Source organism: Ixodes scapularis, unplaced genomic scaffold, assembly GCF_016920785.2.
Source record: "Ixodes scapularis isolate PalLabHiFi unplaced genomic scaffold, ASM1692078v2 PGA_scaffold9__187_contigs__length_104089568, whole genome shotgun sequence".
NCBI lineage: Eukaryota > Metazoa > Arthropoda > Arachnida > Ixodida > Ixodidae > Ixodes > Ixodes scapularis.
Window position 1 is genome coordinate 27,890,017 of NW_024609884.1, and position 26,254 is coordinate 27,916,270.

General features: G+C 45.3%; 1 protein-coding gene across 1 annotated transcript; it reads left to right on the forward strand.

Annotated features, from left to right (window-relative positions):
• Positions 1 to 1,243: 1,243 nt before the first annotated feature.
• LOC115320023 (transmembrane protein 64) lies at positions 1,244 to 26,102 on the forward strand. The gene is made up of 3 exons (XM_029980109.4): positions 1,244 to 1,967; positions 23,758 to 23,913; positions 24,863 to 26,102. The coding sequence occupies exons 1-3, from the start codon at positions 1,383 to 1,385 to the stop codon at positions 25,037 to 25,039; spliced, it is 918 nt and encodes a 305-aa protein (XP_029835969.2). The 5' UTR covers positions 1,244 to 1,382; the 3' UTR covers positions 25,040 to 26,102.
• Positions 26,103 to 26,254: the final 152 nt, after the last annotated feature.

Genomic DNA, 26,254 nt, shown 5'->3' on the forward strand with positions numbered 1-26,254 from the left:
ATGTCACCGCAAAAAAAAAAAAAAAAAAAAACTAATTATTATTATTATTATTATTTTTTTACAGGATTATGAGTTGTTTTTTTTTTTAACTGTTACGACCTCACAGTTTGGGAAACGCTGGTGTAGTGCGTAATAAGGTCACTGAATCCTGGGAAAGGAGCGCCATTGCCTTACCTGCCTGATAGCCGGACACAAACAGATACTATACTTCGTTTCAGCTTCGGTCCGAGCGCGGCCGATGTTATGAACCGAAGGGCCAATCAAACACCGCAGAAAGTGCAGCGTCATGGCGTACTCTCTGCTCTTGATAGGACTAGCCGGCGGAGGAGCGCGCACAGAGACACGACGAATACCGGCTGGTCCTATCAACTGCAGAGAGCAGGCCATGACGTTTCGCTTTTTGCGCTGTTTGATTGGCCCTTCTGCTCATAACATCGGCTGCGCTCGGACGGAAGCTGAAACGAAGTATAACATACAGACGGCCATCATTGGCTGATCGGTCACAGTTGCCATGGCAATCGCCATTTCGGTCCATTCAAAATTTTCGCAGCTTCGAATGGGTCATTCTGAACCGTCGCGCCAAGGTCGCTATAAAGCGCTACTGAAAGCGTTCCTAGCCAATATAAGCTTCTTTAGCACTGTGCACGGAATTCACTTAGCAATCATGCTTATCTCCACATAGAAAATAATAATAATAAAAAACTCTTAAGGGCAAGGACAGACAACACGTTTATTTATTTATTATTATTATTTGCTCTCTATTTTTGTTTATGAGTTCAGTGCGTCACTTTCTGTAGCATGGCAAGCCATCAAACAAACGCAACAGCAAAGCAATATGCATACACCTTACCAACCGGTAAGGTGTATGCATGTGCTGCCGTGCTACCATAGAGTTATTACAATAAACCCTATGTGTGCGGTGGTCTCAAATAGCGCGATCTCAGGTGAAAGAAAAACGGAGAAGAAAAAAAAAGGCGTCCCTCGTCCGTGTTTTGTTTGGATTCCTTTTTGCCGTTTGAACGAGGAGTAAAAAGAGAGCACGCATCGGGAGAGGGGAAGGAGGGGGGGGGGGGGGGGGGGGAAATGAAGCGCGACCCAGAATGGCCGTTCACTAGCGCCACCAACCTACCTTCCTTTTTTGCCAGACGTTCGTGGCGGCCATGTCTAACACGTTTTACGGGGGCATGGGCGGCTGGACGCATCTGCGGGTTGGGATGCCGTCGATGTCATCCGTGTTTTAGTAGGCAGTGTGCACCGTAGGAGTGCGGAAAGCGATGCGTCTGCTAGCACGTTAAACTTTCTGACACAAACAACGTGTCTGCAAGCGGAATGAAGAACTTTGGTATCAGCCAGCGGTGGCCATAAATGGGAACGGCGGGCCCATGGTTTCGTCTGCAAGCGGTCGTCTGCTCTCTCTTCGTGGGCTCGCGGAATATCATCCGGTGAACGATGCCGCAACGACCATCATCTCCGTCGAGACACCGCCCGACGATGCGTCGCCACAGTCCGTGGCCCACGGCAGGGGCTCCGCGCTGCAGGCCCTGACGACGCTGACGCTGGTGCTGTGCGTGCTTCTGACGCTGCTGTGGGGCAAGCAGTATGCGCGCCACTGGCTCCTCTGGCTCGACAGCCAGGATCGAGAGACCGTCTGCCTCGTCTTCCTCATCATGTACACTTTGGTCGCTTTTCCGCTCACCTGGGGCTACATCCTGCTCAACTTCGCTTGCGGCTACCACTTCGGCCTGGTGCTCGGCGTCGCCGTGACGGCTGGCGCTGCCACCTTCGGTATCTCGGTGGCGCACACGGTGATGAAGCGGTTCTTTCTCGGCTTCATCATGGCCCGGCTGCTCTCTAGCGATGTGGTCAGATCGACCCTGGCGCTGCTGGACACCGGTCACGCTTTCAAGGTGGTCATCATATCCAGGCTCACGCCCATTCCCTTCGGCCTGCAGAACGCCATGTTCGCCGTGAGTCAATCGCACATGACCCCCACTACCCCGCCCTGCTTTTCGTCCGGTTTGTTCCAATTATCCACGCGCCTCCGCCAAAGCGTATCCTCTACTTGCTCGTCTCTGATGTTTGTCGAATGTACGACACGGTCGTGTTCGCAGTTGAAGGCAACGCACGGCAGTGCTCATTTGGTGTGTTCGTGTATCCCGCCCTGTTTTTGTGTTTGTCTTCTAAGCGACAGCGAGCAGACGAACCGAAAATTAATTGTGGCTCCGCCGCTTCTCTCGCACGAGCTGTGGTTTTGGTTTTGTTTTGATCCCCGATTTTTGTTTTGTTTTTCGCGGGTGCGCTCTTCCGGGTTCCGTTAACCTAAAGTTCAGAGGGTCGCTCTGGACCGGTTTCTCAAGACCGGATTTGAAATACGGTAGACGGCAGAAAACAAAAAAGCGTATATAGTTCGCCTTGAAATTGACCTCCAACTGACGATCTTCATCCGGCTGTAGACGAGCCATGCAGCGCGCGGTCATGCAGGTGTGCGCAGCGACAACTTGCTTTTCCAGCCGGTGCTTTTGTTGTTTTGAGCTGTTACACGTCTTCGCATTTGAATTGCAACCTTCCTAAATTGTTGCGCATTCCACTTGAATATGGCACGTTCTGGTAAAAGAGCTCACTTTTTCTTCTTTTTTTTTTTCGTGCTTTCGTTAAATTTTGTAAAAAAAACGTGGTGTTTGAAAGCAGGTTTATCCTTATCCTCCCCTGACAAGGGAAATAGATGAAATATATTTGCAGTGGCAAAGATTTTCTTCTCGTGCTCAATTTTTTTTTTTTTTTTTCGGTTTTATCATAGAGCGCGCTTCGTTTGCGTAAATGGACTCTGCAGTAAAAGCTGATAAACAGAAAGGAAAACGATTTTTAGCGGTGCTCTTCTGAAAGAAACCTTGCTCCCGTCTGGTATGAGATATGAGCGGGAATACTGCAACTCGTCGACTTTTTTTTTGTTTTTTTTTTTGTTTAGGGATGATAACTGCACAATTGGTGGTTTCTTTTTAAACGCTTTAGCGTAAAAGATTATGTAATCATATACTTGCGTCGCAGCGCTACATAAACACTAGGAATAAGTGCTGATGCAGAACGCTTCGCTGTATCACCATAATGTATAGCGCGAAGTCGCCACCATTTCCAGCGCTGAAGTAGCACCTTGCACTGTGGTGTATGCGTGGACAGGCTTCTACAGTCACGTATGCTAAATTTATAAAAGTAGGTAAAGAGAGAGGACACATCCAAGAGGCGCCGTAAGGGGCGTAGCAAACGCGACGTAGCGCAGCGGAGCGCACACAGATGCTGATTGGTCGCAGACGCTGATCTCTATGACAATTGCTTGGCTGCAGCGCGAGTGCGGCCTGCAGACGGCCATCTTGCATCTCGAAAAATTGCGTTTTTGGAGTGTTGCGGAGGCTGGCGGCAGCGTACTTAATAAAGGAATACTCCGGCGATTTCTTCATGGTCCTCGATTTGCTTGAAATTTTGCTAAACTCGCCAAACAACATCGCCAAAATAGTATCCCAAATATTAGGACAAAATAATTTTTTTTCACGAAGTTATTGAATTTACAATTTTGGTCCTCACCGTGTTTTTCAAACTGAAAGTCTCTACTGGCAACAACGAAAAAGTGACGTCAGTGGAAGTGCAGGGGTTCACTCTTTGGACTGTAGAATTTGTTCCCAACTGATTCGAAGCAGTTTCATGGTGTCAGATGAATGCTTTGGAAGCTCGCTCCAGGACCCGCGCTCCAGCACGGAACAAATGATTGGCATATTCTATTTTTTAGACTGCTCGCCCGACTGGCAAGCTTGCCTTCCACTGACGTCACGGCACTGAAAAGTGCGGGTATATTTGAATGTTGGTTTTTGCATCATTTTCATTTGCCGATTTCGCCATAACTATTATGAATTTCGAAATACAAAATAGCACACCGGAAAGGGTTAAGGCCGGGGAGTCAGAAAATATAGTTAGTTGAGGTAGCTCAAAAAATCGCCGCAGAAGTTTTTTTAAAACACTGTGTAAGCCGTGAGATTTGGCGTTGAGAACACTTGGAAATTTTTACGGAAGTGCAGTGCCGCAGGAAAAAGGCACAACTCGTCGAAAGCAAGTTTCGCCGGTATCGCGACGTGATCAAAGCTTCCTTGGCGCGCTGAACTGCGCTTCCGTAAAACATTCCAAGTGCCTCAAGGTACGGGGAGCCGTGCGAAGGCAAGTCTCACAGCTCTCTGTGCCTTCGCACCAGCGGCGTAGCCAGGAAGTTTTTTCGGGAGGGACTGAGGTGGCTGGTATCTCCATGACTTTAGGTGCGGAGAGGGGGGAGATGGGTCAAAATGCATGTGTATATTATAGGGTCGGCTAAATTTCGGAAGGTGGGAAGGCTGGCTGATACCCCCCCCCCCCCCCTCCCCTCCCCTCCCCTCCCCTCCCTCCTCTTTATGGCTACGCCCCTGCTTCGCATGCTCCGATACCGATCAAGAATCGACGCCAAGTGGATGTGTTTTGCGAGTGCAATGTGCGTGAAGCCGTATGTGCGCCTCTGGAGCAGCGTTTTACTCTACTCTGACGACTGTATTTGTAACTTGCGGCACTCGCGGTCCAGAAACGATCTTGATTCAGCATCCAGTGGCGAGAGAAGAGAGAGATAGAGAGAGGTGGGGGAAGGAGAGAGGTACATCTTTTTTTTTTTTTTTTTTTTATCGTTAGACGGTTTAAAGAATACCGCCCACAACAGCTCCTCATCACTCATCAGCGCTGGCTCATTATCAACCTACTTCATTGCACTTGACGATTGAGCGCGGTTCGCCTAGTTGTGATTGGTCAACAGATTGCACACGACCGTATGGGCCGCGCTTCAAAAAATTTTCGTTCTCGCCGTCTTGTAGTTTTGCCTTCGAAAACCCCTTTGCTCCACAGCGTTGCTCTATTTGTGCTGTCATGTGATCCATTAGGGTCAATTTTTAACATATCCATGGTTAAGAGTGATATGGGCCGAATCTGCCGAACTTCAGATTCGGCAGATTGTCCTTCAAAAGTTCGGCAAAATTCGGCAAATGGACGCCGTGCAGTCATGCGGTTACCATCGTGCGGTGTAGTACAACCAGCGGTTACGGCGCCAAGTGGAGTAGGCAACACGGTAACTGTGCGTTTGTGAGCGAGTGTAATTCTCTTCAATATGTTCTGCCTCAAGAATAGAAGATCGACCAGTAATTTACGCAGTCCACTGCGCAAGTGACAAATGATGCGGTGCATTCCGAAACATTGAAACATTGGCCGAAAATTACTTTAAAGCACTCCTCGCAATTATAACACTTCTGTTTTCGGCTCAGGAGTAGTGTGTTCCAAAGCAGAATAATATTGCTTTTTCAATTAGTGTTATTTCGCGATTTTCATGTATCTGCATTAAACTAAAGACAGAACTATAATGCTCGACGTTGCACATCCGACCATTCCTAACTCTCCCTATCTTCCGAAACGTTCGTGTGCGTCCTAACGCCAGAAACTGGCATTTTAAAGGTTAAGAACGAGACGTTGCGAATATGGGACGCACACTTTCATGCAAAGCTGACATCAAGTGACTCAAATCGAAAAATATGCATATTTACAATATTATTACTATCTCTTCTGGTGAAGGCTCAGCAACCGTTGCATTCGTTTTCGCGCACGAAAAGGTGACTCCCATAGAAAGCAAGAACGCAGCGTTATTGCCTTCACTTTAGCAATGTACACACACATCCAGGCTTGCGCTGATGATGCCTCAGAACCGAAACTCTTGTAACGTGATTCGTTACTGCGTCACGGTCGCTTCTACCCTACCTCGTTGTCACGCCACTTCTGCAAGGAGTCATAAAATTGCCAGTAAACACACGAAAACGACACCGATACAATTATCTTGTAGAATATCACCTTATTTAGAAATAACTGTGTCAATATGCATTACATGTTGCGTTTAAGTTAAGAAACAAGAAACATAAAACCTTTTTTCGCCAGGAAAAAACGAAATATCAACGTTAAGTCTGCTAACAATGTATCTTTGCCGAATCTTTATAAAAGTTCGGCTTTACCGAACCCCAAGATTCGGCGCCGAACTTTCGGTTCGGCAAAAGTTCGGCCCATCACTAATGGTTAATAGTGCATACGAGCAACCGTACAGATTGTTTTTCCCCCTTTATTGATAGCAACTCGCCGGAACAGCTGGACAATCCAAAACTCCGTGGCCGATATGTGATGCAAAGACATCTACGCGCGACGCACCTTCAAAAATTTGCCGTGGCTCCGATTCTTCATCGATATCTAAGCCTGCGAAGGCACAGAGACGCATGCAGCGCTCCGGCGTGCCAAGGAAGCTCTGATCACGCTGCGAGACCGGCGAAACTTGCATTCGACGAGTTGTGCCTTTTCCCTGTGGCACTGTGCTTCCGTAAAACTTTCCACTTGTTCTCAACGGCAAGTCTCACGGCTTACACAGAGTTTTAAAGAACTTCTTCAGTGAATGACGACGAACGAGTAGAAAACGTGTCTTCAGCACGCTGCCGCCAGCCTACGCAACGCTCCAAATACGCAATTTTTCGAGATGCAAGATGGCCGTCCGGTGGCTGCACTCGCGGAGCGGGGATGCGCGATCTAGCAATCGTCGTAGAGATCACTGGTCGCAGATATCGAGCTAAAAGGCGCACGTTCTGCGCTACGCTGCGTTCGCTGCGCCCAACGTTAAGGCAATGACAGACGGGAGCCCACACCCACGATTGCCTCTATTTCCTGTTCTACATCGCCAACACAACAGGCCCAACGTCGGAGTATACATCAACGTTACTCGATCAACGCTGTTGGCAAACTCCCACGGAGTGCGGGATCCCTTCTCGTATCCCTCAGCCGTGCTAACGTAAAGCCCCTCTATGCTAACGCTGTTCGAAGCTCCAACCTTCTTGCTCGCTGCGGCGCGTCTTGCAACAGGAGTTCAAAACGCGGCCGCAGCGGGCAAGAAGGATGACGCTTCAAACAGCATTTCCGAAGCTAGGAGTTATCGGAGAGTTTTAGTAGATCGTTCCCATGACTCCGATAACGATACCCGATACTCCGCCACCGCCTCCCTTGCGCATGCAGTATCGGCTATCGGGGCTATCGGAGGTATCGGAACGATCTACTAAAACTAGAGAGTTTTAGTAGATCGTTCCCATGACTCCGATGACGATACCCGATACTCCGCCACAGCCTCCCTTGCGCATGCATAGTACCTTTATCGGGGCTATCGGAGGTATCGGAACGATATACTAAAACTCTCTACTCTCTATCAGCGGAAACTATACTCTATTTCACCTTATGATGTACCGCAGGAAAGGCTAGAAGCGCGAGCTCCTTGCTCTTGGGCACAGTCTCGGCGGCACGAGCAGCTGCCAACACTATGAGCTCGCGCTTCTAGCCTTCGCTGCGGTACAATATAAGGTGAAACTGAGTAACGTGTCAGCGCATGTCTTAGAAGGGATCACGTTCTTTGTGGAAGTTTGCCAACTGAGTTGATCGAGTAACGTTGGTATAGGGAGTATTCACTGGACGCCATATTTGAAGGCGATGTTTAGAGCGTATGCTCGGAACGCTAAGACCGGCAATCTTGGTGGTGCGGAATGCACGTGGCGAAAGAACTGTGGAAGCACGCCGTCAGTACGCGCTCAGCACTCGCGCACACGGATATGGCCGCCAGTGAATACTCCCTATACATGGTATTCAGGCCAGTTCCGGCCGCCATGACAGGGAGCCGAGAACACTTCCGGTTCGGGTTTTGTTCAACATCACCGCTATGTTTCGTGTGTTCCGCAATTAAATCGCTCTTTTATTGTGTTTTCCGCGTCCAAAGTTTGCTGTGGCAGATCTCCGCGAAACAAAAGATGCTGCGGCCGTCGAGCCCGAAAGACGCGCGCGTCGATTGCACCCTCGCTTAATTTTGCAATCAAAGATGCACACATCCGGCTCTACCGGACAGCGAAGATACTTGGATCGAACGAATTACCCCACTGGAGTTCTTCTGCAAATAAAGATTGACTGAAAGATTAATTCAAATTCGCCCAAATATAACTTTATAATTTGAACCTGAATGCAGGTTTTCAAAACACAGACCAACTTGGTGCTGCACATATATATATATATATATATATATATATATATATATATATATATATATATATATATATATATATATATTAATCTTAGAGCAGAATTATTTGGTGACGTTAATTTTCGTGTGCATGCGAGCTTGTGAACAGACTGTTTATGTGAAAGTCCTCAACAAATCCCAACAAAAACCCGCAGACAAACGAAAAAACAACAACAAAAAAAAGTACATTTTGAGTTTGTTAGCGGAGAACACTTCAGAATGGGAGGGATCTTTTCGCATGGAATCGAACGTGGGTTTCGGAATCGAACCTGGATTTCGAAGTTCGAGAGCCAGATTTTTTTTCTTTTCGGCATGCAATCAAGCGTCTGTTCGTGACACGATCAAAGCAAGACGTGAAACAGAAACCACTGGCACAATCCTTGATTGTATTACTCGCCCACGTCGTCAAACAAAACTGCGCTTATGTGTGCCCAAGCCGAACAGTTCGGACAAATGCCTTATGTCCCCATGCGAGTGTCGCGTGGTCGCAACAAGTCGGAAGCGAAAGTATAGTTTTCTTACCTTATCGCCTGGGTTCTATAATCCACAATAGCCTTTTGACGTCCGCGTCTGCACCTGTATTCACGTGAATATCATTCACGGGATCGCCGCTGCAGGTCAATGTTGTCACAATGACGATATCTCCACTCGTTTTCGGAAAAACACCGTTTGATTTTTGCGGGGTACGAGCGGCCCAGTCGTACACATTGTGGCGGCTTTGTCCTAATCACGATAGCTCTACTTGTCGTCAAATACGCACCGCTCGCTTTTTGACGGGCGGGATCGAGCACAAGTGGCACAATCCTTCGCACCCTGCTTCAACTACATCCGAGAGGCTTAGCATAGTTTCGCTTTGGCCAGCTTGAACATTTATGGCGACGTCGCGCAATTGATGAAGCGATGTTGTTTTCACGCACGCTCTCCCGTGCACGAAGAACACAAAACAATCACATGCCTCGGTTGATTTGTGGGCGTGTAACTTCGTGGAATGTCTCACGTATACACAAGTTTCCACTCGGTCGTCAGGTAGGGCCGTAACTTTCGCCACAGAGGCCCAATAAAACGAGATGCAGTGCTTTTTCTTGCCGTCGTATGGTCCAGAAGCACACACCGATCTATCTTACGTCCGGTTTTCAACAGGCCTTTGCTGATTTTCCGCCGAGAAATACTTAAAGGACGTGCTGCTCATACTTGCTCATTGAAAAAAAAAACAAAAAAACAAGCTGGTTAACCGAAAGTTATCTCGGCCACAGGAAGTTCCGCCATTACTTATGTTTACCTTGGAATACCCTGCGTATCAAATTCAGTGTGTCAATCACTTTCGACGTCCAGCATAAGGTACAATGCCTGCCACTCCTTGGAAAGAGAATTTGAATGTGCGTATATTTGGCGGGAAGATATATATGCATCAACCAGGGAGGCATTTAATGGCCAGACCCGTCTTTTCGTGCTACTTCCTGCTGTGACAGAAATAAAATGGTAGTCGATCGTTTCAAAACAAGTTGCTTTCCTAAAAGATAAAAAAAGAAAATAGTTAGAAAATGCGCGTGATTTGTGCTGCAAAAACAGCACCAATTTCGTTTAGCGTAGTACTCTTTATTCGAATTCGGTTCAGTGATGTCCTCCGGCCGTTCCGTTAACATTCTAGCATACGATTCAAAAATTGCATTGGAAGTTGGCCACGAACATTGCTGTATTGAAAGGGTGGACGGAGGCGACAGGATTATTGTTGTCCGCAAGCAGGGCAAATACACGCGCTCTCGCCTATGCGCCGAGAAATCGGGGGAGAGGAGGACGAGCGCGCGTGGACGCCAGAACGCTGAGCTCTGATTCGAATGATCGCTGGGTAGACCTTTGTCTCCACTGCGCTCGTCCGATTGCGAGAGCCAAACCCCAAACGCCGCCGTTCCGCGTTCTAACGCGTTCGACGAGTGCAGTGAGGACAAAGGGTCTATCCACTAATCTTTCCTACCTGACGTCCCCCGCGCTCTCTCGACTCCTCTCTCTCTCTCTTTCTTGGTGCATGGCTTACAACTCCAATTTTCCTACCTCTAACGTGCAGTACGCGTTTTCTCTTTTATTTTTTTTTTTTTTTGTGTGGATTTTTAGGTGAGAGTAATTACTAATTGAAAAACTAATCCCATAGAAGACCTCTCGGTTTCAGGGATGTAATTGCCAACTTGCCAGCTGGAAATACTTGCCCCCAGAAAGGATCATAATCTGGAGAGCTAAAAAGGTGTGTGTGTGCGTTTTCAGTATCTCAGGGTCGGGGTTGCTTGCGCACGTAATGCGCAAAAAAAAAAAAAAAATGTTAAGAAGAAAAACAAAGCTGATTTCCGTTATTGCGATCGTGAAAGAACTTCAAACTCCGGCAGCCCAAAATTGTATGCGGCATCCAAACGATGTATTGATCGGTCCCTGCGTCCACGGAGCGACCAAACCACGAATGCCGTCAATGCCATGCCCTTCACTCTCTTTCGCTGACGCTCCTTATATATATATATATATATATATATATATATATATATTTTTTTTTTGTAGCTTGGTTCTTTATTTGAAACGCATATTTCTCTTCATCAACGGTCACATCAGTTTCAAAACTTCAGTTTTCTGCAGCGCGCCGCTGTAAAGTAACCGATGACATTATTGCATCGAGTGCCTCGATCCACCATGCACGGCTACATCAGCTAAAATGAAACGGTCCTATTGGGGTAGGTGGCAGCAAAACAGTGGCCTCTAAGCTAGGAATTCGCGAAATGGTTGAACGCTGAAACGGCTGACACCATATGGGTGATCGAAGCTGCTTAATTATCCTGGAATGGCCGCATCCAGGATAGAACTCAAAAGCGCCCTTGAGATTCTGGGGCTAACACTTGAGAAGAGTGTTCCCGCTGCACCTTTAGTGTGTTGGCTAGCCCTGGGGAGGGAGATCCTGTCGAGTACGTCGGGTGGGTGCTTAGCCGGCGAAACGTCGGCACTGATAGAAGGCGGTTGACAAACAGCCGTGAGGTCAGCTGGCCCTTTTCCAAAAAGTCCAAGTCGAAGGGCCAGAGATCAGCACCTCTATGTGGTGTTGCGGAGGTGTGCCACCGCTCTTGTTCGTTCTCCTTTAAATATTTAAACCAAAGCTTCATGTAAACCTGTAAAGAAGTGCGAAGTGCTTGCCCCAGAACGTCTCGGCACCTAGCGCATCTACAGCATGCAAACCATCGCTTCTAAGGCACTTTAGACGGCCCGCAAAACTTGATTTCTGTCAACGTGTCGTGCTGCAACTTACTACAAAGGTGCAAGCAAATAATAAAAATATACAATGATAAAAAAAAATCAAAGCATAAACGTAACTTGTAAAAAAAAGAAAAAAAAGAAAACTGTTCTGGGCAATCTACGCCGCCACTTCGCAGGCGATGGACGCGTAGAGAGAACTGCTGCCGACAACAACAAAAGGACGAGGGAGATAACGGAGGCATTTTACATCTCACGACATAGGGAGGGCTCGTGTCTCAGTGTGCCTTTTGTGGCCCTGTATCAAAAAGAGATCGGGTCTCTCGGCCAATGGGAACGTGGTATGTGGTGACATGGGTGTAGTGTGGATTGTTCGGGTGTTTCGCGCCCTTCATGTTCCCTTTTTCCTATCAAATTTTAGTTGTAAGTCAGCACCTTGTCTGCCTGTATCTTCTACTGGTCCGTCGTTTTTTTTTTTTTTTTTTTTTTTTTTTTTTTTTTTTTTTTTTTGCGCTGTTTTTTTGTTTTGTTTTTATGCATCACCAACTCGCCCAGATTTGAACGCTTCTACGGACGCCGCGTCGAGGGAGCGCCGGCTGATTCGGGTTCATACTATGAATCGGCCGAAGCTCCATCGACGCGGTGTACGCCATCTGTCGGCAGCACTTCGCGTGGCGGCGTAGATTGCTCAGAAGTTTTTTAAAGTTTATTTCTTGATTTTTTTTTTCATTGTAAACTTTTATTACCTGCTTGCACCTTCGTGGTAAATTGCAGCGCTTCTTACGCTTCTAAGGATCTTTAGACGGCCTGCAAAAATCGGTTTTTCAACGGCCGGACGGCCGATACGTTGATAACCCGATTTTTGCTGACCGTCTAAAGAGCTTTGAAGCGTTAGCAGTACCAGGACACTCCCATAGACCCAATGGAGTCGATTTCTGGGAAAACTGGGCGCTCAGCAGCGCTTCCGTGGTCGGAGGCGCTCATTACTGCAACGAATCGAAGCCTCATTGCTCTATTAATAGATTGCGAAACTAAAATAAGCAGCAATAATTATGTTCATAAAATGAAGCGCTAACGTTTTATTAATTACTTTTGACGCCGTCGAGCTAGCTGAAGCGGCTTCCTAGCCGTTTGCGAAGACGAAGCCACTCAAAATCCAACATGGCGCAGCCCTTCCGCCGTGCCCTGCCGCCATACTGCCGCTGCTCCCTACCCTGGTACCGCCGGTACCGCGGTAGGTTTTGTTTGGAAATTTACGGTCCGCGCGTGCCATACCACGTGTTATGGCAAAGAATTGTAAGTTCTGCTTGCCTACCTTGTGTCCAGCAGTCGACAGCCCGTTACTTGTCGTCGGCGTCTTCCAGGGAATCGAAACAAATGCAGCATTTTTCGCACTCGTTGACGCATTTATTCAGTCATTTTCATGACAAGGAAAAACAATTTACACTGTCACTTTATACAAGCGTTGCTATGCGGAAAAAAATTAATTATGAGCGCAGTATCTACGTTAGCAAAAGGTGCTAAGTGAAGATACAATGTGCGACATTGTTAGCGCGAACATGACATAGCTTTTTCACTTTGAAAGGCTATCGGCGCCCACCAACTATCACTGCCTTAGTTCTCGCTAACGTGGTCGATCGTTTCGGTCACGCCGCTATAAATGTCATATTTTCGGGGACTGATATGTGTCCCCATACAATTCAAACTCGTCACGTTAAATAAAGAAACACGAAGTACGTACTATGGACAGCTAGCTTGGGAGCGAAACGAATAAATACATGTTTTTTTTGTTTTTTTTTATCTTTTTATTTTGGTTTCTGTAACGACAAACGCAAAAAAAAAAAGAAATGGGGGGAAATTTATTAGTGTGGCAAAAAAGAATGAAGAGGGTAGAAAGTTGGGCGAGTTGGTGATTCATAATGATTAAAAAGCGCGACAGGTCAACGGACACAGAAGGAGACACAGCACTGTGTCTGTGTCTCCTTCTGTGTCCGTTGTCGTGTCGCGCTTTTTAGTAAAGCTCTTCGGTTACGGAATTTACCCAGAGCTGCACAATTGTTAGATATGACAATGGTGACTCAATGGTTACAATTTTCAGGGGTTTCCAGCCTGGATCACTTGCAGTTCTTTCCCTTTCCCAGTTGCAGATGACAAAAATAAACAACATACCACCTTCATTGTTGATTCTTCAAGATTATGGATGACCAACATTATGGAGAATTGTTTTAGAAACTGGGGATGTCCATATTAAAAAGAGAATATTGTAACAGCAAATATAAATGTCTGTTTCCGTGACATGAAAACACAATCATAACTCCTGATATGTGTTACATAAAAGCAAACCCAGTGTGAAGTAAATATGCAGCCTTGCCGGAGAATTGTATGCAAACAGCCCTATTGGTGAGGCAGGCACGTAGCCAGGGGGGAGGCCCATGGGGACTGCCCCCCCCCCCCCCCCTGAAATCTTCCACTTCGCTAGGACCTCTCCCCACTCCCCGCATACAGCATTTTGTCATGAGCACACCCCCCCCCCCCCCCCCCCCCCCCGAAACAAAATCCTAACTATGTGCCTGCGGTGAGGTATGTTTAAGAAGATATTTAAATGGTTATAGGTTGTGGAATCTCAAATAGCAACTTGAACGTATATTACGATAAAACATCAATTCTTCAACCAATGTAATAAGACAATAATGCAAAATTTTAGTGAGTCAGATATTGTCCACCAAAACTTGAGATCTTAAAGAGTGAAGCTCTCCAAATACGTAGTTTGAATTCTAGCTGCCAAAGGTCCTGGAATCACTGGTTCGAAGCAACAGATATTTCCCCCCTCGCCCTCCCACTTTAAAAAGAAAACTGCCTAGAGGTTGTTGGCCACCAGCAGGCTAACAACATGTCTAAACAAAGTGGATGCTCAGAGGCTTCTGTTAGTCTATGATCTTGCTCCATAAAAATCGTGCAAAGAGCAACCTGCTGACGCGGTGGACAACATTGCCTCTCGAGGGTCTCAAGAAGCACAGCCAAAAGATTTCATGCCTAGTTGAAAGCTTGTGTCATTCTGACTGGTCCATGCAAATAAACAGTTAACACAATGAATTGTAATTCAGGCAAACTTATTCGTTGCTTACTTACAGACTTGAACCAAAATCTTTCGAGACTTAATAATGTGTAGACCTAGCTAGCTCTCTGTAGACCACTTTGGTATTTCTCATTTCTCTTGGCCTCTTGATGAGCTTCCGATACCTGTCGCTTGCACCGTCAAGTTGAACCACGAGTTGAACCAGGTTTTCTTGGTGTGGCCACCGAGATCCTATGATGCCCATGGGATGGGCCAGCCACTTCATTGCTCTTTCTAATTTTTGCTGTATGTGTGTTCTCTATCCTCCCAGGATCTGCACAGGACAATGTAAGAACCCATTAGTTTGTCTCGTCACAACACATACACTTGCAGAAGAGAAACAGGGCTATGAAATATTGCAGAGGGCTGCTCCTACTATCCTTTTGTTTTTGTTGTAATTCTCTTTGCCCCAGCCACTCTCGTTTTACATTACAGTTGATCGTAGATTAGACTGCATAGATCACTACGGCGGAACCTAGCATGCTGATGGTTACATATTCAGGAAGCTTGATAGGTCAGCAAACAATCAAGTGCACTTCACAAAAAAGTTACCACGGACATACCTTTTGTCTATTGGGGTTCCCTGTCCCTGAGGCTTGTTGGAGTGATTTTCATGCCTTGAGAATCTGTATGAATACACAAAAAGAAAAAAAAAATGCCTAACGTGAGTTTTAATTGTTTTGAGGGGAGTGCGTTGGGAGGTGTAAAAACTTTCAGAAGAATTGCACATGGAAGGGCGGATAGCACATCTCCCGATCAAGCTCTGCTGTCTGCATTCCGCCTTTCTATGCGTAAATCTTTCAAAATTTTAAAAGTGCCTTTAAAAATTATTTTACTATCCAGCTTTCTATTGTTTTCTGAAAGAAATAAAACGTGAAAAAACGAGTCGCAGGGCTGTCAAAGAATCTACACGAGATACATTAATAATAACGGGCAGATATTATAAGATGTGAACTCCGAAATATTATAAAACTGGGAGAAGAATATTTATATAGAGACTTCAATTTATTCGACGGGGTATCGACACTGCTGTGAACGAGATCGACGAGAGCTAGAGGAGGTGATATTTCGCCAACAGTCTACAGATCATAAAATATTTGCAGTACGGTCTTCATCCACAAAACCGTGCTAAGAACGCTCGCCGAAATGGGACATCGCGATGAAATCACGGTGACATTTTGTAAATTTCAAAAATGAAACGGTATATTCAATTACCTAAAAGAGTATAAAACCCTCAAATGGTGCAATTTGTGGCTGGAAGATCAGCTTAGGAAAAGTTTCAATTGGGGTGAAAACTTTCAAACTCACCGTCGTCAGTTGGGATCCGAACGAACGGGTGCTTCTTGTCCGCTTGGGCACGACTTTGCGTAACCGCACAAATGAAGTGGTTCAAAGACACGAAAAGCTTTCCACTTGCCCGAAAGTGCGAGGCTCGCGCAATGCGATGATCGAGGCGCCGAAGCTACGCTCCAAGGCGAGCGAAAGCGCGAAAGCACCGAGCAAACCCACGGACGCCTCCACAACGGTCCACTGGTTTCAGAACGCGCAGAGCGCAAGCGCGCATGCGCATAGACAGCGGTTTCGTTTTAGAAACGCAAAAAACAGAAAAAAGCAAAATTTTGAGAGTGAGATGTTGACATGAACTTTTAAAAAAATATATTATATTTTTAGGAATACGTAATTTGTATTTAGTAAAATAATATGCAGTCATAACTAAAGTTGAATGAGGTTTGATTCATTATTGTTTTGTTTAGTTTTTAGTAATGAGCGCCTCCGACCACGCGAGCGCTGTCGTACACCTCTATGGTGGCGCCATCCGTGTTCGAGCCGCGCAACTCGCTCTGTGTCCGGAGGTTGGCGTTAGTTTCCATGGTGTAGGTAGTGTACACCGCGGATCGCGTAGTGCCTGGTAGTGCTGTGTCACTCACACATTCCGTATCCTGCGATTTAATTTCCAATAGTCGCCGACTGTCTCTGATTGTTCTCGGGACTTTTCTAGAGCAAGGGACTCCGAACCCCCGCCAGCGGCTGGCCGCGGTTCTTCCAATGATGCCCGGCCCGCTTCCAACAGGCCCGCCCGGCGCAAAAATAAGCGCGCGTAAAGAAACGGCGCCGCAACACAGACGGAACCGCATAAACGAAGATACCAGAGAAAACGAAAGAAATATGCCTATCCTGTCTCCTCTCGTCATATTATTCAATGGACATCGTCATCACCATATCGACTTCAGTGTCGTTCTGAAGCACGGAATAATGATGATGATGATGATGATGATGATAATAATAGCTATTATTATTATTATTAGTCCCATGTCTCATACGTGTAAACACGTATATTAAGATGCCTTTGCGTTCCCCTGTATATCGTGCGCTTAGTCCTGTGTCTTACCTATTGCATATTGTCAACATCAGTTCTATCATTCTCATTAGTATTCTGCCCTGACGGAACACGCGAAAGTTTTTTATGCACCTCGAGTTATGCCTGGTGAGTTTTCTGGGTCCCAATCGTTGTTCGATGTCATTTTAGCTAAATATTGTATTTATAAATAAAGTAGATATATTCATCCACCTTATATCTTCTTTTTCTTAATGGTTGCTATAACTTGCAATTTTGTAATCAAAATGTTTATCTATAGGATTATTTATTTAGTTTTTCCTCATTTATATTATTTATTTTCTGGTCCTCGAGACAGCGATAGATCCCCGGTCCGACCCCTTTGCTTTAGAGCGCAGAGCAAAAAGGTCAACGTCACAGGCGCTCTTCGCCAAATTCATTTCGCTTTCAGGCCGTTTGCAGTGTACAAGAATGACCTTTTTCGTGCTGTGGCGCCCACTAGTGACTGGATCCTGGGATCCAGTGATTTTAGCGCCCACCACCAATGTGTTGGTCCAGCGTCAATTCTCCAACTACATTATACCCCCCCCCCCCACCCCCCCCCCCTAAAAAAAAAAAAAAAAAAAAAAAGACGAACACTTAAAGTGTTAGAGAAAACTTTTTAATGTGAAACGTTTTTGAATATGTGCTCAGCATTTCGTGAAGTGTGGTAAGCATGGCCGCGAAGTTCGATGCAGACTGGTTAACGGGGGAGATCACGTGACCAGAGGGGTAGGCGAGGAGGAGCTCGACCACCTGTGCACACAGAGGGAGAGCAGCTCGAGAGTATGGAAGGCTCTGGAAGATCGCCAGGTTTATCAGCCCTCCATACGTGAAACTCGGTGTCGCTAAACGTTTGTGATGTTAGAACGTTTCACGTGTGGAACACAGTTGCCTAGCAATTTTCCATACATTTTAGTTAATTAGTGAACAAATGAACTAATTTCACATCTTCTCTAGTCAGGGTGCAGAATAAGAATCAAGACTATTTAAATCATGATTTAAATTGCGCTGTTTTTCTAATGATTTAAATCGAGGCTTTTCCACACACAAATCTTCACCAAAATATTTTTTTTTTTATTTACCGTTTGCCTGTCATTTCTGCTATCTAAGTGCACTTGTTTTGTATGCAAGTCAAATAACCATCAAGCAAGAAATATTTATAGCAGAATGAAAATTAGTAAAAAAATATTGCTCTGCTAGGCGATTCGGAGTTCAGTTTGTCAGTTACTTAAAGGGGCCCTGCAAGGACTTTTTACTGTTTTTTAATTTGCACCGAACCTGAGCGCACTGAACGTAGTAACTTAGTGAAACTTTTCTTTTCGCGAAATTCGCTTTATTTTAAAAGTTATAGGCAATTTAGAATTACAAAAACAAGCAAAAAATAACCTCCTTCATGACGTCGTAGGTCCTGGCTTGAGTGGCCGTGAACTAGAGGAGGAATTGTGAGCTCATCGAGCGCTCACGGCCGCCGCACTCCGTGTCGACGGCGCCGGAGGGCGCCACTAAAGCATGTTCTGGATAGGCTGTATGCAGCGGGCAGCCAAAGCGGCTTTCATTGCGTTTGCTGCGCGATTAAACACTAATTCGGCATTACACTTCATTGGCCACAAACGACAGCTAACACGGGGTAAAGATCAGTTCAGAATGGGAGCCACTTCGCGCTGCCATACGGCGAAACGGCCAAACCGCAAGACAGCCTCTCGCCGAAGGCCTTCGGAACGCTCGGAGCCGGTCGGATCCTCCTGTCCAGACGACTGCAGCGCCACCGCGTACATCCGGGATTTTTCCATGTCGGCGCCAGATCCCACTACTCCTTTCTAGTATGCGCCGCCTTTTCCACCGCTTGGCGGCGAGTATGTTGACGGGTCATTTCTTGTTTCCGTACTTTATAAACTGCATTTCTTTCTTTTTTTCATCTATAATAGTGAACAAAAACTACTTTTATAAATAATTGAAACGGTTCGCGCCACTTATCTTTTGTATTTCGACCAAAAAGAAGTTTTTAGTGGCTCTGACCAGTAGTAAGCCCAGGACCAAAGACGTCATATTTTGCGCGCTTTCGGTACCGCGGGTCGCCCTCGTCGGTGGAGGAGATTTCCGTGTCGTCCGGTTAAAATATGGCGCACTGATATTTAGCTACTCTTCAAGTGCCCGCTGGCTTGCCCGAACCCCAAGAGATGTGGAAACAGCATAAAAGGTAGACGCTTAAATATGATTGCAGGGCCCCTTTAATGTCCTATGGCAAGAAAATTGGAAAGTGAAAGGAAGAAACAAATACAAGGAAAATATCATAATGCAAGCAAATCAGAATACAAAAGGGGAACAAAATGCAAATGAAGCCTTTTCACAACTAAAAAAATCCAGCGGCATTTGTTCTAGTATGGTGGGGTCTGGGGTGACATCATTAAAAAGCCGTTAATTAGACTGTACTTTAAATTTACAGTAATCCTTTCTTCTGCATTGTTTTCAGTGATCATACAGATTGATCTATCAATCTGCCACGCTTAAAAATACATCTCTAGTGATAAAGAATTACTTTTTTCTGGCTACAGTGATTGAAATCAGATAAATCTGATCTAACTAAAATAGATCCGATTTACTTGATTTTCATGCTTTTTTTTCTACCCCATTTCTAGTGGTCCCCAGCAAGGCTACTAGATATCAAAGTCCGTTTGTCAAGCTTCCTAGAATGCCCTGGCGCCTTTTCGTGTCACGTCTGCTCGATGGTGTTCCCTACGCTATCGTGGCCCACCCGGTGGAACGTTGGATCAACATTTCCTGTGGTGTAAAGTGATTCTATTGGGGTTTTTATGGTAAACATAAAGTTAGTGCCAAAGTTTGCAAAAAAAAAAAAAATAAGAGCCATTCGAAAGCGGTTTTTCACCGTTGCCTGTGAAGGCATTGCTGCTGGTCGCTCTAGGAACACTATCCACTTGTAGTGCCTGCCCGCGTGCAGGCAACAGAGAAGAACAATTTTTGAACAACGCTCTTTTGTGGAACTGATAGATCTAAGAATGTTGGCCCTGGGGGCTGCCAACTTAGCCCCAGGGGTAAAAAGCCAAACGCTCATTCCTTTTTTTTTTTTTTCAAATTCAAATTTTAGTAGGAGAAAAAAAAAAAACAACCTCTGTATAGTTTGTATAATTAACTTCCAAGTATATTTCTCAAATTCGCTTGGAAGACTTTGATGATCAGTTCAAAGGCTAATTTGTCTTTTGCGTCTGGTCAAAAGAAATTGGTAAATTCACCAAGAATATTTTGGGTAAGGAGAAAGATTGCTTTGAAAAGTACTTTTCATTTGGTTTAAAGTACATGGTAAATAATATGTAGCTTACCACTTTTATTTGATGCACTCTACCAGATAACTGCAAATTGAAAAAAATAAATAAATAAAGTACTTCACTTTGAAAGTACACCATGCCTCATGTGTAGCTCACTTTGCAGTAATGTTTGGAGGTGGGCTAGTCGGTGATGCATTGTAAACATAGAAATAAAACAGCGCAAACAAACACAAGGACAAGTAGAAGGAGGGACACAGACACAGCGCTGACTCACGACTTACTTTCTTTCTCATCTTTTTAAAACATTTCAACATAAGAAAAAAAGAAATGAAAAATAAAAGAAGGAGAATCCAGCATGAAGGATATCCTCTCTGTCATATGCCATCTGAGGAATTTTTTACACAAACTAAACATTATATACCATCACAACAAAAAAAACAAATTAAAAAAAAAGCCAAAAACCACAGCGCGAGCCCTAATGCTCTGTGCGTACCTGTCTTGCACGCGGACTCTTGGTATGTCGGAACCCTTTCCTGGCTGCATGTAGGCACGCGCCTGTGGTTATAGGATCACTCCCATGGAAGCAGAAAGAAAGTGTTAAAGAGACGTGCCTAAACTCCGAAGAAACTCGAACTCTTCACTGTATAACGTCACTGACTCTGAACTGACGCATAGATCGGGACCGTGTTGTCGAATGTAAAACGCTTCATGAATTTCCCTTGCCATTTTTTGTGAATGTTTAGCCAAAATTTCAATGTCACTTAACCGAGGGGAACAACCACACCTATCACAATGAATGGCTAGGTGACCCGAAGGTGAAGACCTCAAAGACAGATAATGCTCCCGAGCTCGAACATTAATACATCTGCCCGTCTGCCCAATATACACTTTCCCACATGAAAAAGGTATTTTATAAACGACCCCCACAGCACAAGCTACATATTTGATGCGATGGTTTATTCTACACCCTACACGCTGAAGTCCTGCTCTCTCAATGGACGCACACAAACGGGATAGCTTGGAAGGTGCTGAAAAGACTATGGGAACTCCGTATTTAACCGCCACTTTTTTGATCCTGTGGGAAAAACTGTGCAAATATGGTATTACCACCGGTCGAGAGGCAGGCTTTTGTCTAACATTGTCAAGTATGTTAAGGGGATTCCTGAATAATTTTAAAAGTGACTCCGCTACCCCCACTATGACAAGTTTCGGGAAACCCGCTTTTGTTAACCTATCTACTTGACACAGAAAGCTGTTGAAACTTCTGTGAACACAGGATTTCAATAAAGAAGCTCTCAAACATGATTTTGCAATAGCTCTTTTTACAACTTTTGAGTGTGTTGATTCATAGCTAAGGAGGGACTTTTTTGTTCTAGGCTCATAAGCCCAGCATAGGTGACTCGTTTCAAGACGAATGTTGAGGTCCAAAAATTGCAAAGCTTTTTTAGTTGGAACCTCATTCGTAAACCGCAGACCTCCAGAGCACTCCCGAAAGGTGTCTAATAACTCTGAGACCAAGTCAGCACTTCGTGAGCCCTGCTTAGGTTTAAACACCACCAGGTAATCGTCAACATACCTGAAGACTTTCAAAAAACGATCATCTAACCTTTCTGCAATAGCACAATCACAACCTGCTAGGTAGATGTCACTCAATATAGGAGCAACACTAGACCCAATGCAGATCCCGGATTTTTGCAGAAACGTGTTGCCCTCAAAAGAAATAAAAGTGGACTCTAAGTAAAAGCGGAGAAGATCCAAAAACTTTTCCACAGCAATACCAGTCGAATTCTGGAAGGCAACAGAACCGTTTAAGTCAATGCAAAGTTGAACCGCTTCAATGAGACCTCCATGAGGAATAGAGTAGAAAAGGTCTTCCACGTCAATTGAAACCAGATCACAAGATCCAGGGTTGTCATTGCTTAGATAATCTACCAATTCGTCAGAGTTTCGAACTAGAAAAGGATCAGTTAACTTCAAAGAAGATAGGTGATGCTGGAGATACTTCGAGACATGCAGCTGCCATGACTCTCTCTGTGTAACAATTGCCCTGAACGGCATAGTGTCCTTATGGGTCTTCACAGAGAAGAAAACCTCCAGATTGAGACCACGAGCCGCCTGGACAGACTTCCTGAGCCTTTCTAAACCAAGCTGCTTACAAAGTTGCTCAGCACGCGTCTTCACCTTGCTTAGTACCACATCTGGAACAGGTTTGAAATTTTTTGACACGGCTTGTGTAGACTTTTCCTTAAATATATGTTCTGGCACAACTACAAATCCTCCCTCCTTATCTGAAACCAGCAGCTTTAACTTACAGTGTTTGAAAAAAGAAACAATAGGGCCGAAATGAAATCGATGTACAGATTTCCTGGTGTCCCTACGTAAGCTTTCTACACAGTCTAGGATACACATGTCTTTTTTCTCAGCAACAGTCTTCTCAGCTATCCGTCTCACAAGGGAGAGCATCTCGGGGGGCTTCACGAGCGGCTCAGTAGCATACTTTGGGCCCTTATTCAATATGCTTGTGATAGAAGCAGGTGCAGTTGCATCACCTAAAAACACAACGCTATTCCCTGCAGGAGGCGGGTCTTTGTGTTTCTTGGGGAACGTGGAACGTAGATGCAGCCATAAGAACTCAGTAATACGTGAAGACTCCAATTGACACGCACGGAGTTTTCTCCTGGCGCTGTGTTCGTTAGTACACGTGTAATAACACCACACTTTTAAGCAGTCATGCAGAAGTCTGACTTGCCTCCAATGTTCCGAGCGGAGAATCTTGCATACGCGCTTGGCATGTCCAGATGACGGAGACGTCAATCCAAAAAGGCTTAATACCTCAGGGGGGTAATTGCCTTTCTTTGCAGCGTACCCATACTGCCTTGCTTTGCACGTAGAAACAGCGATGGCATTGACATAGAAGATGTCTTGATGTGGAAGATTGAAGGAACACATAAAAGGGCCCGATGTAAAAGAAAGGAACTGCAGTAATGTTTGGAGGTGGGCTAGTCGGTGATGCATTGTAAACAATGCATCACCGTGGTACTATAACCACAGGCGCGTGCCTACATGCAGCCAGGAAAGGGTTCCGACATACCAAGAGTCCGCGTGCAAGACAGGTACGCACAGAGCATTAGGGCTCGCGCTGTGGTTTTTGGCTTTTTTTTAATTTGTTTTTTTTGTTGTAATGGTATATAATGTTTAGTTTGTGTAAAAAATTCCTCAGATGGCATATGACAGAGAGGATATCCTTCATGCTGGATTCTCCTTCTTTTATTTTTCATTTCTTTTTTTCTTATGTTGAAATGTTTTAAAAAGATGAGAAAGAAAGTAAGTCGTGAGTCAGCGCTGTGTCTGTGTCCCTCCTTCTACTTGTCCTTGTGTTTGTTTGCGCTGTTTTATTTCTATGTTTACAAAGTAGCTCACTTTACTTGATGCACGAAATCTACCAGTCAACTGCCTTGTGCTTTACTCTAAACAATTTCTGCATTCTTTTTACTCAAATTCTGGTCGCATAACGTCTCTTTGTTTTCTGTCGACACAAAACGAAGCGGTGTAGCCTGTGGCCTCTGCCAGAAAATAGCTGACAAGTCTTCAATTTTATTGTAATATGGCTCGTCTGTTGTCTCAGGTGAGCCATATCAGCCTGGGCCGGTACGTGACTGCTTCAGCCCTGGGCCTGGTGCCGACACAGGTCATCAACGTGTATCTGGGGACCACTGTGCGCTCCATGGAGGAAGTGCTGGACACCACTGCAGCCACTGGCTATGCTGTGCTGCTGGCTCAGGTGAGCCAACCTTGACGACACATTTCATTACTATTATAGCTTGTGGTGGCCGCCGCCACACTGACCGCGCCGGCAGAGGGCAAGGCGCCCGACGGCAGCGCCACGCGCCGGCAGGGCGCAGCTGGGGGGGAGGCACAGGGGATTCGGGATCGAGACGGGCATTAAAGAAGACGTGAGAAATCCTTCCTTGTTGTTACGTGTTCTTCCGGGGTGGACCGCACGGACGAGAACCCGGGGCTTCCAGGCTGTGGGCAGGGAAACCTACAAGCTTCGGGTGGGGAGCATTTGCATGCAGGTGAACAAACTACTCGTCGACAAGAGAGTCCTTGGTACAAAAAGTGCATCGATGAATACACTCTTTCACGTGGGGGGCCCATAGAGTGGAAGAGATGCAATGATGATGTGTTTAGTTTTCCCTTCAGCCGATTTTTCTATGGATAGGACTTGTACGGGCATGCCTCTGTACGATGACTGCGTGATGCACATTAAAGGGCCCAGGTTGGCAGCCATACTGCAGACAAAATTGCCACATAACAAGGTTGCCGTACATCAGATTGACCTCCTGCTGCATGAATATGTAGACAGATTTGAACTTGGACTGAAGTAAGAGCTGGCAAGTACGGCGAGCTGGTAGTATCAGTCCATTACTGATTACCTGAAACTGAAAAGTTGGGACTCCCAACTACATCAGTGATCTCAAGGCAATGCATCTCTGGCTCTCAGGGCTTTGTAATCTAGGATAACTGCATTCACTCGGTATGTGTGCTAGAGGCCAGATTTTTTAGCTTCATGTCTACCCAGGTAGTGCTAAAGGTGTAAACCGTCCAACACGACCGAGAGAGTACTGGATGCGTCGAGAGCTCCTGCAGGCAGCATTTCCTCAGAACACGTGAAAACTGCAGGTCTATTAACTTCTTGTTTGTTTGCTCTTTTCTTTGCACCACCTCAGGTTGTCCTGAGCATTGGCCTGATGGGGTTGATTGTGAGGAAAGCAAGGAAAGAGCTTCAGGACGCTGTCCTGTCTTCGGGCTATCCCAAGGTGGCTCTTGACACGGCCTTCAGGCCAGAGTTCCCGTGGATACCAGTGAGCCCACTGCCAACATGGACCCGCAAGAGGCCTACATGACTAGCTCTGTTTTCTTGACGAGTATTTAGCTTGACTCAGCTTGTCGAACGGTCAGATCCTTTTTGTTGACAACCACAGCAATGTGTTTCCCTTTAACATCTCTACCTGTTCCTTATATCGTCGTTTCCAGGGTTCCAGTCTGCAGAACAGGGCAACACACATTTTCTACTTAGTTATCCCTTTAAATGTCTCAATTTCTTCTTGTTTACAGCTCTAGCTTCCTAGAAGCAGGATGGGGATGTTGTTGCATCCTGGAGGGTTGTTTTCTTTAGGGTTATTTATGACAGGATCAAAGGCATTGTTTCTGCCCTTTTAGTTCCATGCCTGTAAAGGTAAGGACTTTGTCCATGAGTGCAAATTATATGGTCTTACTATTTAACACAGTGCACAGACCACTACTTAACAAACTACTTGATGCTTCTTACTTATGGCATACAATGTTAGAGTTGCACAATTTTTGTCTAACTCTCCAGCATATCTTTGGAACTCACCAGAACTCGGTGAAGGGTAGTGTAGCTACTGCATTAGCTGTTCTTAAGTTATACACTTGTTTAAAGTCACAATTGTTTGATGACTGCACTCCTTATGTTTAATTTCTCATTTTTACAAGTTTTTTTTTTTTTTTTAAGGTTGCGTGTAGATTGTTTTCTCACTCCATTTATTATTTAGCACTTTTTGAAGGGACTATTCCTTGTTCAAGTAGGTTTCCTGTTGTCTTGGAATGCTCTGCAAATACAGCAGTTTAGCTAAGCAAGTTCTCAAAATTGGCTTTGTGCATTAATTAAGACGTTGAAAGCCACAGGTCTTGATTATTCAAAATTAGCTATCGAAAATAATTATTTGTGCCTTGTACTCAACAAAAGTTCGTAAATTTACGGACTGCTATTCTCCTTATGTCTTTGCTGTTTCATAGCGTTACCATTTTTTGTGTGTGTGAGAGCTTTCTACTTATCAAGATGAGCTGACATGGGTCAACACTTTTTGTTTCTGCAACTTGTTTTAAGATTTTTCTGTGAAACTTATAGTTCCTACATAGAAATAAAATTTGTATGTTTCCTAGAGAGTCGTGTCTCTTTTCTCTTGTCCTTGAAGCTGTGTTAGTGCACTAGTGTAGTGGAAGGTTCATGTTTGAACATGAGTGAAAAGGTCTGTAATGTCAAGGCGAAAGCAAAAATAAGAAAAGGCTGAAGAAAATTGAAGATGGCACAAAAGTAG